Consider the following 15092-nt stretch of genomic DNA (forward strand, 5'->3'; position numbering starts at 1 on the left):
AAGAGGTAGGTATAATGATTATCCGGATTTAATGAATGAGGAAGCAGGCACAGAAAGGTCAAATAAGTTGCCCAAGGTCGCAAGTGGAGAAGGTGGAATCTGAACCCAGGCTCATGACGCCCTCTCTGGATGCTCCAGCATCCTACCCCAAGTGCCTACCACAGTGCTTGGCACATAGTAGGGACACAGTGAACTATATCAGTGAATAGATGGATGCACAGCTGGATGGCTGAGTAATGAGGATGGGTGATGCATGGAAGGAGGATGGATGGATGTCTGATACAAGGAAGGATGACAAGTAATCAATAGATGATGGATAGATAGATGAATGGATGGATAATTGATGAATAATGGATAGATGAAGGAATGGATGGGTGATGGATAGGTGGATGGATAATGGATGGATAGATGATGAACAGATGGAGAAATGGATAAAGAATAAATGGATAATACAGGAATGGATAATAGATGGATGGATAATGGATGGATGGATGGATGGTTGATGAATAATGGACAGATGGAGGGATGAATGGATGAGTGGACGATGGATAATGGATAGATAGAGGGATGATGGCTGATGAATGATGGATAAAGGATGGATGGATGATGGATAGATGGATGAATTGATAGATAATGCATGGAAAGATGATGGATGATGGATGGAAGGATAAACAATGGATAAATGAAGAAATACATAATGGTTGGATGGATAAGGGATGAATGGATGATGGGTAGATGGAGGAATGGATAATGGATAAATAGCTAATGAATGGGTGGATGGATGATGAATGGATGGGTGAAAGGATAGACAATGAATGGATAGATGGTAGATGGATGGATGAATGATGGATGGATGGATGATGGATAGATAACTGATGAATAGGTGGGTGGGTGATGAATGGATGGATGAATGGATAGATAACAGATGGATAGATGATGGATTGATGGATGGGTGGATGGATGAAGGATGGATGGATGGATGATGAATGATGGATGGATGATGAACAATGGATGGATAATAGATAATGAGTGGGTGGGTAATAGGTGGATGAATGATGATAGAAGGATGAATGACAAATGGATGAATGAATAATGAACAATGGCTGGATGAGTGATGGATGATGGATAGATGGATGGATAGATGATGGATAGCTGATGAATGAGTGGATGGATGGCAAATGGATGGATGAATGGATAGATGATGGATGGATGGATGGAAGGATGGATGAATGACAGATAGATGAGTGGAAAGATGAATTATGAATGATGGATGGATGATGAATGATGGATGGATATTAGACGATGAATGGGTGGATAATGGATGAATGATAGATGGAGGGACAAATGATGAATGGATGGATGGATAATGGATAACGGCTGGGCGAGTGATGGAGGATGGATGAATGGATGGAAGGATGGATGGATGGATGGATGGATGGATGGATGGATGGATGGATGGATGGATGGATAAAGGAGAAGAATGTATTCTAGTTGGGGGAAAGCTCTAGAAATTCTTCTGGGAAGGAATAAGGCCTCTTGGGAAATGACTGAACTTGGAGTCAGGAGTCCTGATTCAAACCCCATCTCTGCCATTTGCTAGCTCTGTAATCTCAGGCAAGTGACTTCATCTCTGTGACCCTAATTTCCCTCCTCTTTATAATAGGAATCTGTTTCTCCAGGCATCTAAGCCCTGGGATTTTCTGTAAAGGTGGTGCCAGGCACAGGGTAAAGGCTCCTCAGGGTCAGGGTGGTGTGATGTCGCTGAGCTCTGAAGAGAAATGTGGCTTCTTCACCCTCTCTGCTTAGGGCTTGGGCTTGGGGGCCCATTTCTTGCTTGCCCCACATCTCTTGCTTGCCTGGCCCCTGCCTTGCCGATTCTCTGGAATCCAAGGCAGCCCTGCCAGCCTGTTTCCAGCCTGGGCTCTGCGCTCCCTCCCTGCCATCCTTCAGTGTCTGGCCCTGGCCTCTGCACAGTCTTTGTTGTCACCTTCAGCCTCCTTGAGGAGTCATGGGGTGTGGCAATGACGGGGCAGCCACAGCCCAGAGAGCAACTGGCCTCCATACACCGCAAGAAAACAAGTTCAACAAGCATTTATTGAGCCCCTGCTGTGTGCCTGCTGTGTGACACCGCTGCGGTGCCTGCACCACTGCCCCCTCCTTCAGGAAGCCACTCTCTGCCCCCCACAGGGCTCTGCCCCTCTGGGCACCTGACTGGCTTGTGGGTGCCAGTCATTCAGTGGCCAGTGGCCATGTGTCTTCTGGCATCGCAGCTGTGCCCAGCAGGGCTCCTCATGTGGTGATGGCAAGAGTCCGGGGCTGCTGTCCCAAAGTCATTCTGTGCAGCCCTGTGCATTCCCTTGGGCCTGCCCTGGCCCCATTTTCAAGGCCCTCGGGCTCAGGCAGTGATGGGCAGGACAGGCCTGGCATCTCCTACACAGTCTGACTGAGTTCACGGCACACAGGCCAAGGTTCTGGGGGCACCACTCTGGTGGTCTTGCAGCAGGGGCTGGTGCCAGCGATGGCCTGAGGTCCGGGGGCCAGGTTGAGGTCTTGGTCACACCCAGTGCCCCAAGACCCAGCACTGTCGGTTCAGCTCTGGTGCTTCCTGTGCGGAGCTCCGGGGCCAGGAATCCGCCATGTGTGGCTGGTGTCCTGCCAGGAGACAAGGCGGTCAGTGCTGAAAGCCACCTTCCTCCACCCACACCCTATCTACCCACTGCCCCCCACCCACACATCCATCACTCACCCTCATTTACTAGGCCTTCTGCCCATCATCCCATCTGTCTACCAACCCATGCCCCAACACTGCCAGCTCTCCACCCATCCCTCCCGTCAGCCACCCAGTCACCCACCAGTTCACCAACACACCTATGACTTAGTCATGTATCTGCCAATATTTGCTGCCATCCACTTATCAAGCCTCCAATGTATCCACAACTCTGCTCACACCTTCTCCAACCCAGAACCCGCTCATGTACCTCACACCTGCCAACAGGTGCACCACTCCCCCAGTCACCCTCCTACCACCCAGTAACCCAACCATCCTCCTACCACCCAATAGCACACCTTTACATGTACACATCTGCCTACACCTAAAACATCCCCATATCCACCCCAGGCCCACCCAACAGCCACGATAGCACCCCCTGCAGGCACGTTCACCCACCTCACACAAAGCCATGCCCCCACTCCTACCATCTGCCCCCCCATTTTCCCTCCATCCTTCCCTTCCACCACCCACCCCTCAGCAAATCCACACACTTATGCAGCCGTCATCCACCACCATCCTGTCATCCTGCAGCTGTCTCCCCACCTTGCCATCTGCTCCCAAGCAGGCCTCCCTGAGCACCCCATTTGCCTTATATGTGTTCAGGAGCTGTTGTGGAGGGATATTAGAGGGGGAACAAGAGCAGATGTCTCCCAGGTCCCCAAGTCCTCGCTGGACCGCAGCAACTGTGTGTGTGGACATGGGTTTGCCCAAAGCTGACTCTGAGAAACTCCCTGTGCACCGAGCAGGAGGCACCTGCCATTGTCTACCATGCTTAGTGGACCGGACAAGGGGAAGGGCTGGAAAGGCTCTTCCCCTCTGCCACTCTCACTCTTTCGTGTTTTTAGCAATTCTTGGAAGATCACTCCCTTGTAATCCCTCAAGGGTCTCTTCGAAGTCTTTTTGGTGCACCAGAACCATTCCCATCTCATGCGGTGACCTAAAATGTCCTTGTACCTCCTGCCAAATCAAATCAAGACCCAGGTTGAGTTTCGGCTCTCCAGGAAGCCCCCTCTGACATCCTCCCCCTGGCACTCAGGCATCTCCCTCATCCCAGAGCACCCATCCTCAGCTCACACTCTGCCAGTGTCACCCCCGTTAGATCCCAAGGCCAGGGGAGCAATGACTGAGCCCAGAATGTATGCACCCCTGTGGACCAGTGGAGGTGGAGCTGGAAGGTGGGAAACTAAGGGAGAGGGCTGGTGTGGTGGAATGGGGCTGGGAGTGAAGGGGAGAACGGAGAAAATGAACAGTTCCTGAGCATGTGTAGTCCAGAGGTAGGTTCTGCCCATTTTACAGATGAGGGAGCCGAGGCTCTGTAAAGATTAGCAGATGCTTTAGAAGTCACAGCTGTGATGGAGCTGGATTGAATTACTTTCCTCCTGATTCCGAATTTCAGCATTTAAAAAAATGTGTTCTTTATAATTGCATTTTCCTACTCTGATTCTCAGACATACTTGTCATACTTCAGAGTGAGACAGGCGCTTCGCAGAAAGCCCATTGAGGTTGGAATTCCTAGTGAAGCTAAGCTCCTACTTGCATGCCCTAGGGATGGAGAGCTCCTGCTCCTTCTCCATCCTCAAAGCAGCTCTCATTATCAGGAGAGTCTTTCTAATAACAAGGCTTCATGACAAGAGTCAAAGAGGAAGATGGTTGTGTCCATAGCTGGGGTGGGGAGTAATTTTTTTGGCTTTCACTTTTTTTCTTTCTGCTTTTAATATTCTTTAGTGTTAGTGTTTTGCAAGTTTTACTATATTTATTAAGGAGTGGGAAACATTTTGCAAACATTTTGGAATCGTTTGGCTTCAGAAAAACACATTTGTTTTGGCCTCAGTCATGGAAACCATTGCATACTTTGGAAGTGTTGGCTGCCAAGATAGAGGTGTTTGGGTTTTTTTTGTTGTTGTTTTGTTTGTTTGTTTGTTTTATTTTTTAATCTAGAAGCCAAATATTTGGTGCACGGAAAGGTACGATTGTTTTTCTAAATGAGCATTTAGGCATAATTTCAACTGCTTGCACAGTGGCCGAAAACCAGAGCCATGGAGAGATCATCAGAACAGAAAGAAAGTGATAGCGTATTTTTCAAGGAGAAGGAAAGGCCACAATCCCTGTCCTTCCCTGAGTTAAAACGAGGCTCTCTGTCCCCTGGATGCAGAGGGCAAGATGCTGAGGACTGGGGCCCTCCTCCCTTTCTCTGGCTACCCAGGACGCATTTGGGGCTCAGAGTCATTTACAGTGTGTGTGTAAAGAGGGGAATGCCCCAGCAGCCCACCAGGGCCCCCCACCCATTTTCCTTCTCTCCCGGGCCTTGTGTTGTAGATGAGGAATCTCAACTCAAAATGTCTTATGGGCCCAAGCAGACAATGTAAATGGATGAGGTGAGTCAGAGACAGTGCCAATTGTTACCATGGAGAATGTGGGCTCAGATCTTCCTAAACTGTTTTCTTTTGAGACGGGGTCTCACTCTGTCACCCAAGATGGAGCGCAGTGGCATCATCATGGCTCACTGCAGCCTCGAGCCTCTAGGTTTAAACAATCCTCTCGCCTCAGCCTTCTGAGTAGCTGTGACTGAAGGTGCACATCGCCATCCCTGGCTAGTTATTTATTTATTTTTTGTAGAGATGGGGTCTGGCTATGTTGCACAGCCTGGTCTTGAACTCCTGACCTCAGGTGATCTTCCCACCTCGGCCTCCCAAAGCCCTGGAATTACAGGTGTGAGCCACCACGCCCAGCTGGATCTTCAAAACTTTCAAAGAAACTGAAAACCTGGATCTCAGAACAAAACCTCCTGGCTTTTAAATGATGACGGTTAAGGTTTCAAATGTATTTTCAACAATCTGCAAGCCAAGTAGCATCTCTCAGGCTGCACTCAGCCCACGAGAGGCTGTTCCCAGCCTGTGTCTTTGTTCCATGATTCTGTTCCATGGCTTTGCATAGGCTGATCCCTTGGGTATAAGCGCCCTTCCCTGCTCTTCTCCGGCTGTTGACTCCCTGATTTTTTCAAATGCTGCCTGCTCTGGGAAGCATTCCATGGCCCTGTAGAATGCTTCCTAGAGCAGGCAGCATTTGAAAAATGGAGGCTTTGCTCCTTTCCCTGTGCCCTTCAGCAGGCTGCATAACTCTCTCCCTGAACTCGTCACTTTGTGTTGTAATAGCCAGGTCAGCGTGGGTCTCCCCAACGAACCTGGGGATGGGAGACATCTTTATGAGCAGGGCCAGCATCTGCTTCATCTTGGAGCCCTGAGATTCCAGCCCCTGGCCCAGCACAGAACAGGTCCCAAACTGACTCTTTTTTCTTTCTTTTTAAACAAATGAAGAAACCGTGGAGGAAGAGGAGAGAGAGATTCCTGCGCTTGGGATGCACCTGCTCTACCTGCTCTGAGCTTCTGTACAGCATGAAAAATGTTTTTGCTCAAACTCTCCTCTTTTGGGTGAAGGCTTAGGTGATGGCAGGGGGCTGGGGAGACTGTACTTTGGTGTAACAGCCAAAGGTTCAAACCCAGCCTTCACCGCATGCAAATTGTGTGAATTTTTTTAAAGTTGTGTGGCTTCTGACAGCAACTTCACCTCTCCGAGCCTGCAAATGGATGAAAGCTACAAAGGAGTCGGCAGGCCCAGCAGGTGCCCTGCAGAGAAGCCCTTCCCTATCCAATCTCAGACACAGACGGATGTGGAAAGAACACAGTTCTGGAAGCACTAGAAGTGGGTTGGGTTTGAGAGCCTCTCTTCACAAATGGAGAAACCAAGGCCCATGGGTGGGAAAAGATTTGTCCAAGGCCCCACTCACAGGGTGGTAGCAGGTTCTGAGGTTTCCATTTTCTGGGAACCTCCCAAGGTTAGCGGAGTGTGTGACCACAGGAGGGTCCCCAAAGATGTGATTTCTTTTCCCTTTAAAATCCGGATATCAAAACACGAACATATTTAACAACGGATTCCTCCAGCCCTATCTCACCCATCCTTCAGTGAGGAATCACTGTCTTGAACCCTCTCTAAGCCACCAAGATCCAGGAATCAGATGTAATTGCTGAATTGAATTAAATCACATCTACCATTCCAAAATGGGTTCATTGGGTTGGAAGGGCCCTTCAAGACCAGTAATGTCAATGTCACCACAAATGCACAGATCAGGAAACTGAGGCACTTAGAGGGAAACCGACTTGCTCTAGGTCTCTCTGCAGCTGGCAGAGTGAGGTTAACAGGTGGCAGATATTGGTGCTCCTGACCCCACGGTAGCCCAGCCTGGCACGGATCAGCTGGGTCCCTTTACAGGAAAGATCCTTTGGGCCAATCGCCCAGCCGCTGTCCGAGGTGCTGAAAGCCTCTCTCTATAGGACTCACAGGTCCGCCCAGAGCCAACTGTCTGGCTACCCAACCTTGACCTCTGCCCTCCAGAAAGAAACGAAATTTGAAGAGTGATGGAAAACAAATCGGGGATGGCGCTAAGAAATCGGGCTTTGGAAGTCTGTCAGCTAGTGACACTCTCATTGCTCTTGTGTTGCCCAGAATGTCACCACCTCAGCAGGGCACCCTGACTGTCTCTCTGGGTCCACAAATCTGTACCATGAGAGGGCTTCAGAGGTCCCATCATATATGGGAATATGTGTTTACTGGTTTTCTCCTCATCTTGCCTTTGAGGCATGTGTCACAGGAGGACAAAGGCCAGCGTTGCTTTCCCTCACAGCTGCATCCCTGCACCGGCACAGTCCCAGGCAGTGTTGAAAGCATGTGTCTGCAGAATGAGTGAACAGTGGAGGGCTCAGGAGGAAGGGCAGGCTTGAGTGGGACGGACCCGTACGGAGGGAAGTTTGTATCTTCTGATCTACCTCGGGCAGGTTGTTTTAGGAGATTGAATGGGGGCCATCTATCTCTTCACTGGGGTCATCTTCAGGGATTCCATGTTTCTAAGCCATGACATTCTCTTTGTCTCTTTCTCACCCTTGGGATCAGACAGAGCCCACTGTAGCTGCCACCTCTTCCCAGGGCCCCTGATTCCTCAGTCCTTTATTAGACATGTGCTGGGCATGTACTGTGTGTCAGCCTCCACATTGGCTACTGGGTTTACAGACGTGAGTGAGATGCGGCCCTGCCCCTGGGTGCTCACAGGCACACATATGAAGAGACGACAAGACCAGACATGCCTCCCACTCCTGCTGTGTGCCAGGAACCATTCAATGTGCTTCCTGTCTATGGACTCATTTAATCCTCAAAAAGTACGAGTTAGGGGCCATTACTATCCCCATTTTCCAGGTGAGGAAACCAAGGTCCAGATAAATTAAGTCATTTTTTTAAGGTCTCACTGCTGGGATTTGAAGCCAGCCAGCTTCACTCCAAAAGTTGGGCTCTCATCAACAGATGATTGGATTTAAAACTATGCAGCAATTAAAAAACAATGAAATCCGCTGGGAGCAGCGGCCATGCCTGTGATCCCAGCACTTTGGGAGGCTGAGGCAGGTGGATCAATTGAGGTCAGGAGTTCGAGACCAGCCTGGTCAACATGGTGAAACCCTGTCTCTACTAAAAATACATAAATTAGCTGGGTGTGGTGACAGGTGCCTGTAATTCCAGCTACTTGGGAGGCTGAGGCAGGAGAATTGTTTGAACTCGAGAGGCAGAGATTGCAGTGAACCGAGATGGCACCATTGCACTCCAGCCTGAGCGGCAAGAGCAAAACTCCATCTCAAAAAAAAAAAAAAAAAAAAAAAAAAAAAGGAGAGAGAGAGAATGAAATCATGTCTTTCGTAGAACATGGATAGAGCTGGAGGCCAGCTCTTAAGTGAAATAACTCAGAAGCAGAAAATCAAGTATCACATGTTCTTATTTGTAAGTAGGAGCTAAACAACAGGCACATACGGCCTTAGAGAGGGAAATAACAGACACTGGGGGCTCCGCAGCAGGAGGATGGGAGTGGGGTAATGGCTGAAAAATTACCTACGGGGTACATTGTTCACTGTTCAGGTGACAGATACAGCAGAAGCCCAACCTGAGCATTATACAATACATCCACGTAACAAACCTGCACCTGTACCCCCGAATCTGTAACAATTTTAAAAAATTAAAAACAGAAAGATTGGGCTCATAACCATTATAAAAATTTGGCTCACAGACAAACACCAGGAGAGTGAAAGGCAGAGACGAATGTGTCCCCCTCTGCCAGGAGCTGGGGAAGGGGCTGGGGGCCATTCCCAGACAGTTGAGCTAGACTTCAAAAGCACTTGCAAAAGCTCCCAATTCCGCCAGTAGAGCTGGTTTTCCACCCAGTGGAGGAAGGGAGCAGAGCATTTCATGCAGAAAGAACAGGGTGTGAAATGGGTCCTTGGCAGGAGGATGAGGTTCTTCAGGAAGTGTGAAAAACCTACCAATGTTGTGGTTTCAGGGAGGCAGGTGGACGGGTTTGGCCTGAAAGCAGAGCACACGGGGATGAAGGGGCAAAGCATGGAGCATCGCAGCTGCAGAAGTTGCTGGGTGGCAGGTGTAGAAGACCCAGCAGGGCCCCCTAAACCCCTGCACCCCAGGGTTTTCTGCCTTATCATGACACTTCTCAGCTACAGATTCCTTGCCTACCCCACACTGAGGAATTGGGCTCTTGAGGGCAGTCTGTTTTGACACCTGCCCCAAGTGTTTCTTAGGGTTAGGCACGGTTGTGGTGCCACTGCCTTGGACAGAAGTGGGCATAAAGTAGAAGAACCATGTCATAGCCTTAGCTTGGAATCAGACCGGCTTGGGACCCCAAGGTCACAAGCTTGTCCCCAAAGGATAAGTGACTTTGCCTCTCAGAACCCAAGTATTTTCCCTTGTAAAATAGAAATACTACTCACAGCACATACCTCCTGAGGACTAAGTGAGCTAAATCATGCACCAGAAACATACCGGTGACCTACTGTTGTGTGCTAGGCCCTGGGGATGTCACAGTGAATGCAGCAACAAAGTCTGTGTGCTCGTGACATTTCCATTTCACTGAGGAGAGGCTGGAAATAAACAAGGGAGCAGGCCGGGTGTGGCGCCCCATGCCTGTAATCCCAGCACTTTGAGAGGCTAAAGCAGGAGGATTGCTGGAGGCCAGGAGTTCGAGACTGGCCTGGGCAACATAGCAAGATCCCATCTCTACCAAAAAAAATATTTAACAATATTTAACCGGGCATGACAGCTCACGCCTGTAATCTCATCACTTTGGGAGTCCAAGGCAGGAGGATTATTACTTGAGGCCAGGAATTCGAGACCAGACTGAGCAACATAGCAAGACCCCATCTCTAAAAAAAAAAAAAAAAAACTGGAAACATAAAAAAAAAAATTACCCAGGTATGGTGTCATGTGCGTGCAATCCCAGCTACTCAGGAGGCTGAGGTGGGAGGATCCCTTGAGCCCAGGATATCAAGGCTGCAGTGAAGTATAATCACACCACTGCACTCCAGCCTGGGTGACAGAGCACAACCTTATCTCTAAAAAAACAAAACAAAACAAAAAACAGAAAAACAAGTGGGCAAAGAAAGGCTCAGAGAGGGACAAGTGACAGAAAGAAAAATGATGATTCAGGAGGGGAAGGCGAGAGAAGGCCTCGTGGGAACGTGTGAAGGGGGCGGGCACCGAGCCAGATCCCCACTAGAGCTACTGTCATAGGAGGTTTCAGAGCTAGGAAGGACTGGGGAAGACATGATCAAGTTTATGTCTTCGGAGGATGGATTGTAAAGGAGTTGGCCCTAGAAGCAGCAGTTTCCATCTAGAAGTTGCTGAATAGCCCAAGCAAGCAACAAAATGCAGACTGGCTTCTGACAAGAGCTTCAAAGGGACAGATATTGGCGGAGGGTTGAGGACAACTCCGAATTTGGCCTGTGGATCAGCAGCATCAGCATCGTGGAGAACTCAGAGCTGCAGAACCCTGGGTCCCCCGCCAGACCTCCTGAATCAGAAATTCTGAGGGTGGGGCCCTGCAGTCCACCCTTTAAGAAGTCCTCCATATGGCTCTGATGCTCCTGTTGGCTTGGATCTCTCGACCCCCAATGCTGAGGTCTCAGATGTCTCCAGGCTGCGTGCCCATCTGCGCTCCCAGCAAATTGACATTGATATTTATTTCAGAAATACTGTCTGTTTCGATTTTAATAAAGGAAGCAACTTGAGCAGGACTCTATTGGATTTGATTTTGATCTAATAAAAATGCCAAGTTGCTCTGGGTCCAGGAAAATCTTTCTTGAAATTCCCTCTGCTATTTTGAGGGCAGCAGCAGTGGCAGAGACCCATCTACATGGAGCTCCCAGAAGCCACCTCCGCACCCGGCATGCGACAGCCTCTCGTGGAGCCCAGCCTTAACAGACACACCTGGCAAAATCCAAAGCTTGTCTCTGGCATTGAACTTGACAGCTGCAATCAACTGCAAACCTCAGTTGCCCCCAAAAGGAAGATGCAGACACCTGGACCATATGGCAACATCGCTTCCATCAAATGTCACATCTGATGTGCTCCTGAGCTGGCTGGTGGCACCTCAAAGTCCCAAAGGCAGGTTTCAAAAGCAACTTCCTCAGAAAAAAGAATTATAGCCGAATCCATATCACAGTAGCCCCCCAAAATAGCAACTTTGGGGACAGTTAGGATAACCGGAAGTTTATGTAATTGCTAATATAAAAGTAGCTTCTCAGATGGGAGGTGGTGGGAGAAACATGGAGGTTGAAAGCCAACAATTAAGCATCTATTATGTGCCACACACTATTTTAGACTCTTGGGATATACACAAGAACAAAGCACACAGGTGCCTGTTCTCATGGCACTTGGTGGAGAGAGGCAGCAAAACAAAAACCAAGCATGGGAATATAAAGGATCATTTCAGAGAGGGACAAATGCTATGAAGAAAAGAGAACCTGGTGATATGGGGATGACTGGGGAAGCTGGTGCAGATCAGGGAAGGCTTCTCGGAGGAAGCGGCCTTTCAGCTGACTTAAAGATGAGACGAAGTCAGCCATACCATGATTTAGAGGGAGAGCATCCAGGCAGAGAGAACAGCAAGTGCAAGGGTCCTACAAAGGGAATGAGTTTTGCATGTTCAAAAAAGAGGAAGGTCAGGTTGGCTGGGGCAGCATGGGAGATGGGGAAGAGGGAGATGAGGTCAGGGTCCTAGGGGGTTGGGAGCCTGAGAAGGAGTGGCCTCTCCTCTCTCCCAGGGTAAGGAGCAAGATCTAAACGCCAAGCTGAGTTTTATTGCCAAGTGGACCAGAGATCCCAGCAAAGCGGATTTGCCTTACAGTGTTGTAGTTTCTCTATCTCCGCAAGAAGAAGAATCCCCGCTTCTCAGGGCTGGATCAGCCATCAAATGAGATGGCAGCGAAGTGCTTAGCACAGACCTGCACACAGTAAGTGTTTAATAATGCGGGCTCCCTGACATCCCTCCTCCCCCGTTCCTCCTGCTGGCAAGTCAGCCCATCGCAGGATCTGAGCAGCTGCTTCCTGCAGAAATATTGCAAAACTCGTCCAGGCATTTCCAAAATATTTTCTTGGCTGAAAACCCACTAGCGGCTAAGAGGCCGAATTCTGAGACGGCATCATTTCCATACTCATTTGATAGACTGCTTCTCTAGACCATGAGCTCCACGAGGACCAACACCATGTCTGGAGGTGCCCCACACCCCACATCCTCAGTACCTTGCCCAACCAATGGAGCTGCCGACTGACATCACCTAGTGGTCCAGGTGGTGAGCGATGAGGTCAGACTGGTCGGATTCAAATCCCAGCTTTGCTACTTTCTAGCTGTGTGATATTAAGACACAGTCTTAACCTCCCTGGGCCTCAGTTTCCCTGTCTGTAAAATGGGTCTGTATTTAGGGTTAAATGAGTGAAAAAGTGTGAAGTCCCGAGAACATGCACAAAGGTGAGATATTGTGATTAGATCTAGGGGACCGAGTTCTTCTTGCTGGCTGTTTGCATAATCAAATGCAGGTACCATCATGATAGCCATGGAGGTCCTGCTAAGGGGGATCACCCAGGCTAAATCCCCCTTCCTGCTTTCTCTTTCCTGCACCCCAAGTCATCCTGAATGGGTTGAGGCACCATGCACTGCTATCCTGGACCCTGCATTGACCCCATTCAAGCTCTGGCCACACAGTGCACTAATGGCTTTGGTCTGTCTCGCCAACAAGACCCAGAAGTCAGCAGCGTGCAGTTACGTGCCTTTTTCATCTCCACGCTCCCAGGAGCCAGAGGCCTCTATAGTAATGATTTGTGGAATAAATAAAGCAGCCTGCTTCAGGATCCCTGAAGTCACGGGATCTCTCACGCGTGCCAGCATCCAGCCCACATTCCCCCAATGCCTCCCTCAGCTCTGACCACAGAGGGGGTCTCTTCCTTCCATGCTGTTTGACGTGGGAGTTCCCAGCACGTCCACTTTCCCCGGGGAATGACGGCCATGCCTGCTAATGCTCAGCTTCCTGATAAAACGCATACCTGGCGCAGGGGTTGTGGGATCTCAGGCCCTTTTCTTCCCTGAGAAGCCAGGATTTGGAAAGTCTCTGCGGGCAGCTGACAATTTTCCGCAGCTCCTTCCCCACCGGCCTCGGCGGCTCCCCTGAACCCCCAGGACGTTAGGCCCCTTTTGTGTCACTGTCTCTCCCTACCCTACACATTCTCCCCACGTGATCTTTGCAGTCCCTGGGCTTCAACCATCCCATACTATACTGTTGCCTTTTTATTTTTTGAGACAGTCTTACTCTGTCACCCAGGCTGGAGTGCAGTGGTACAATCATAGCTCACTGCAGCCTCAAACTCCTGGGCTCAATCAATCCTCCCACTTCAGCCTCCAGAGTAGCTGAGAACACAGGCTTGCACCACCATGCCCAGCTAATTTTAACTGTTTTTTTTTTTTTTTTTTTTTTTGAAGTGGGGTCTTACTATGTTGCCCAGGCTGGTCTTGAACTCAGGGCATCAAGTGATCCTCCTGCCTTGGCCTCCCAAAGAGCTGGGATTAAGGCATGCTTCACTGCACCTGCCTGTCTCTCTGCCACTGTTTTAAGCTCCCCTCCATTGATCTGGCTGCCTCCCAGAGGCCCTCACCAGACCCTCAAACTCCACACAGACAAAGCAACATTGCCCTTCACAAACCGACCCCTCCCCATGTCCTTCCATCAGTCAGGGACCCCATGCCCCTGACTGCTCGGGCAAAAGTTCTGTGCATATCCTAGGTCCCTCCCCTCCCCCGGTCCTCACTCAAATGAGTCACTTATCTGATGCTGTCCCCCCAGCTCCACAGTGGTGCACACGGCTGACACCCAACTGTGCAAGAAGGGTTTTCTCCATCCAGCCCCAAGCCCCTCTGCCCATGCCCTGAGCCATTACCTCCAGAGAAACGTACCTGACCCTCCCTGCAGCAACCCTGGAACAATGGCCCAGGAGAGTCGCCCTCCTATCTGCAGGGGGATGGCTCAGATACATGTGCTCTGCACCGATGCCCTCAGCCCCCAGCAGGCTCGACGCTGTGCCTTTGACTGGCCACCTTTCTCTCCCTTCTTAGTCTCTCTTCCTCACTCCTAGTGGGGTGTTCTTCGATCATCAAAATAAAGCACTTGCTGTTGTATCCATCTCAAGGGACTTTCAGGGAAACCCAAACCGAGACGCTCTGGAAATTGTACCAGCAGAGGGTCCTTGATCTACCCACTTTTATCTCCAACACCACAGTTCAGGCCACCACCATCACGTCTCCCAAGAACGACTGCAACAGCAAACATTTTGTGCCTATTGTAGGTTACAAGATGGTCTCTTGGCCTTGAGTTTGGCTCTTCTCTGATCCTTTTCCCACACTGCAGATATATGTGTGTGTGTGTGTGTGTGTGTGTGTGTGTGTGTGTGTGTGTATGGATAGATGGTAGATAGGGTTGATAGGATCTGTAGATGATAAACAAACAGGTAGATAGATGATAGGATTGATAGATGATTGATAAATAGATGATAGATGGATAGATTTAGATAGATAAGATTTATAGATGACAGATGATTGATGGATAGATGGATAGATAGATGATTGACAGATGAATAATAGATAGACGGATGATAGATAGATGAATAGATTAGATAGATAGATAGATAGATAGATAGATAGATAGATAGATAGATAAAGAAATAACTAGGAAGGGACAGAGAGAGAGAGAGAAATAATGTGGACATATCTTCTCCCTGCTTAAAACGTCCCAGGCTGCCTGCTATAGAATCAGCTTTTCCTCCACTGTATAGTGAACTCCATCCCCGTCCTACCTCCTGCCACCCTCGGCCCCTCCAGCCCTCCTGCCCTCCCATTGCCCTTCCTGCCTCAGCCCATCTGGTCTCCCGGTTATTCCACAAGCACTGACTGGCTCCT

At 49.5% G+C, this 15092-nt stretch overlaps 1 protein-coding gene across 1 annotated transcript in view; it reads right to left on the reverse strand.

Moving 5' to 3' along the window:
- Positions 1–1294: 1294 nt before the first annotated feature.
- Positions 1295–15092, reverse strand: part of GSG1L (GSG1 like) — a 268680-nt gene continuing 254882 nt past the window's right edge. The window contains exon 7 of the mRNA XM_007988670.3: positions 1295–2652. Within this exon, the coding sequence (XP_007986861.1) occupies positions 2555–2652 (98 nt within the window). The 3' untranslated portion in view covers positions 1295–2554. The remainder of the gene's footprint in view (positions 2653–15092) is intronic.

This window comes from Chlorocebus sabaeus, chromosome 5 (genome assembly GCF_047675955.1).
Source record: "Chlorocebus sabaeus isolate Y175 chromosome 5, mChlSab1.0.hap1, whole genome shotgun sequence".
Taxonomy (NCBI): Eukaryota; Metazoa; Chordata; class Mammalia; order Primates; family Cercopithecidae; genus Chlorocebus; species Chlorocebus sabaeus.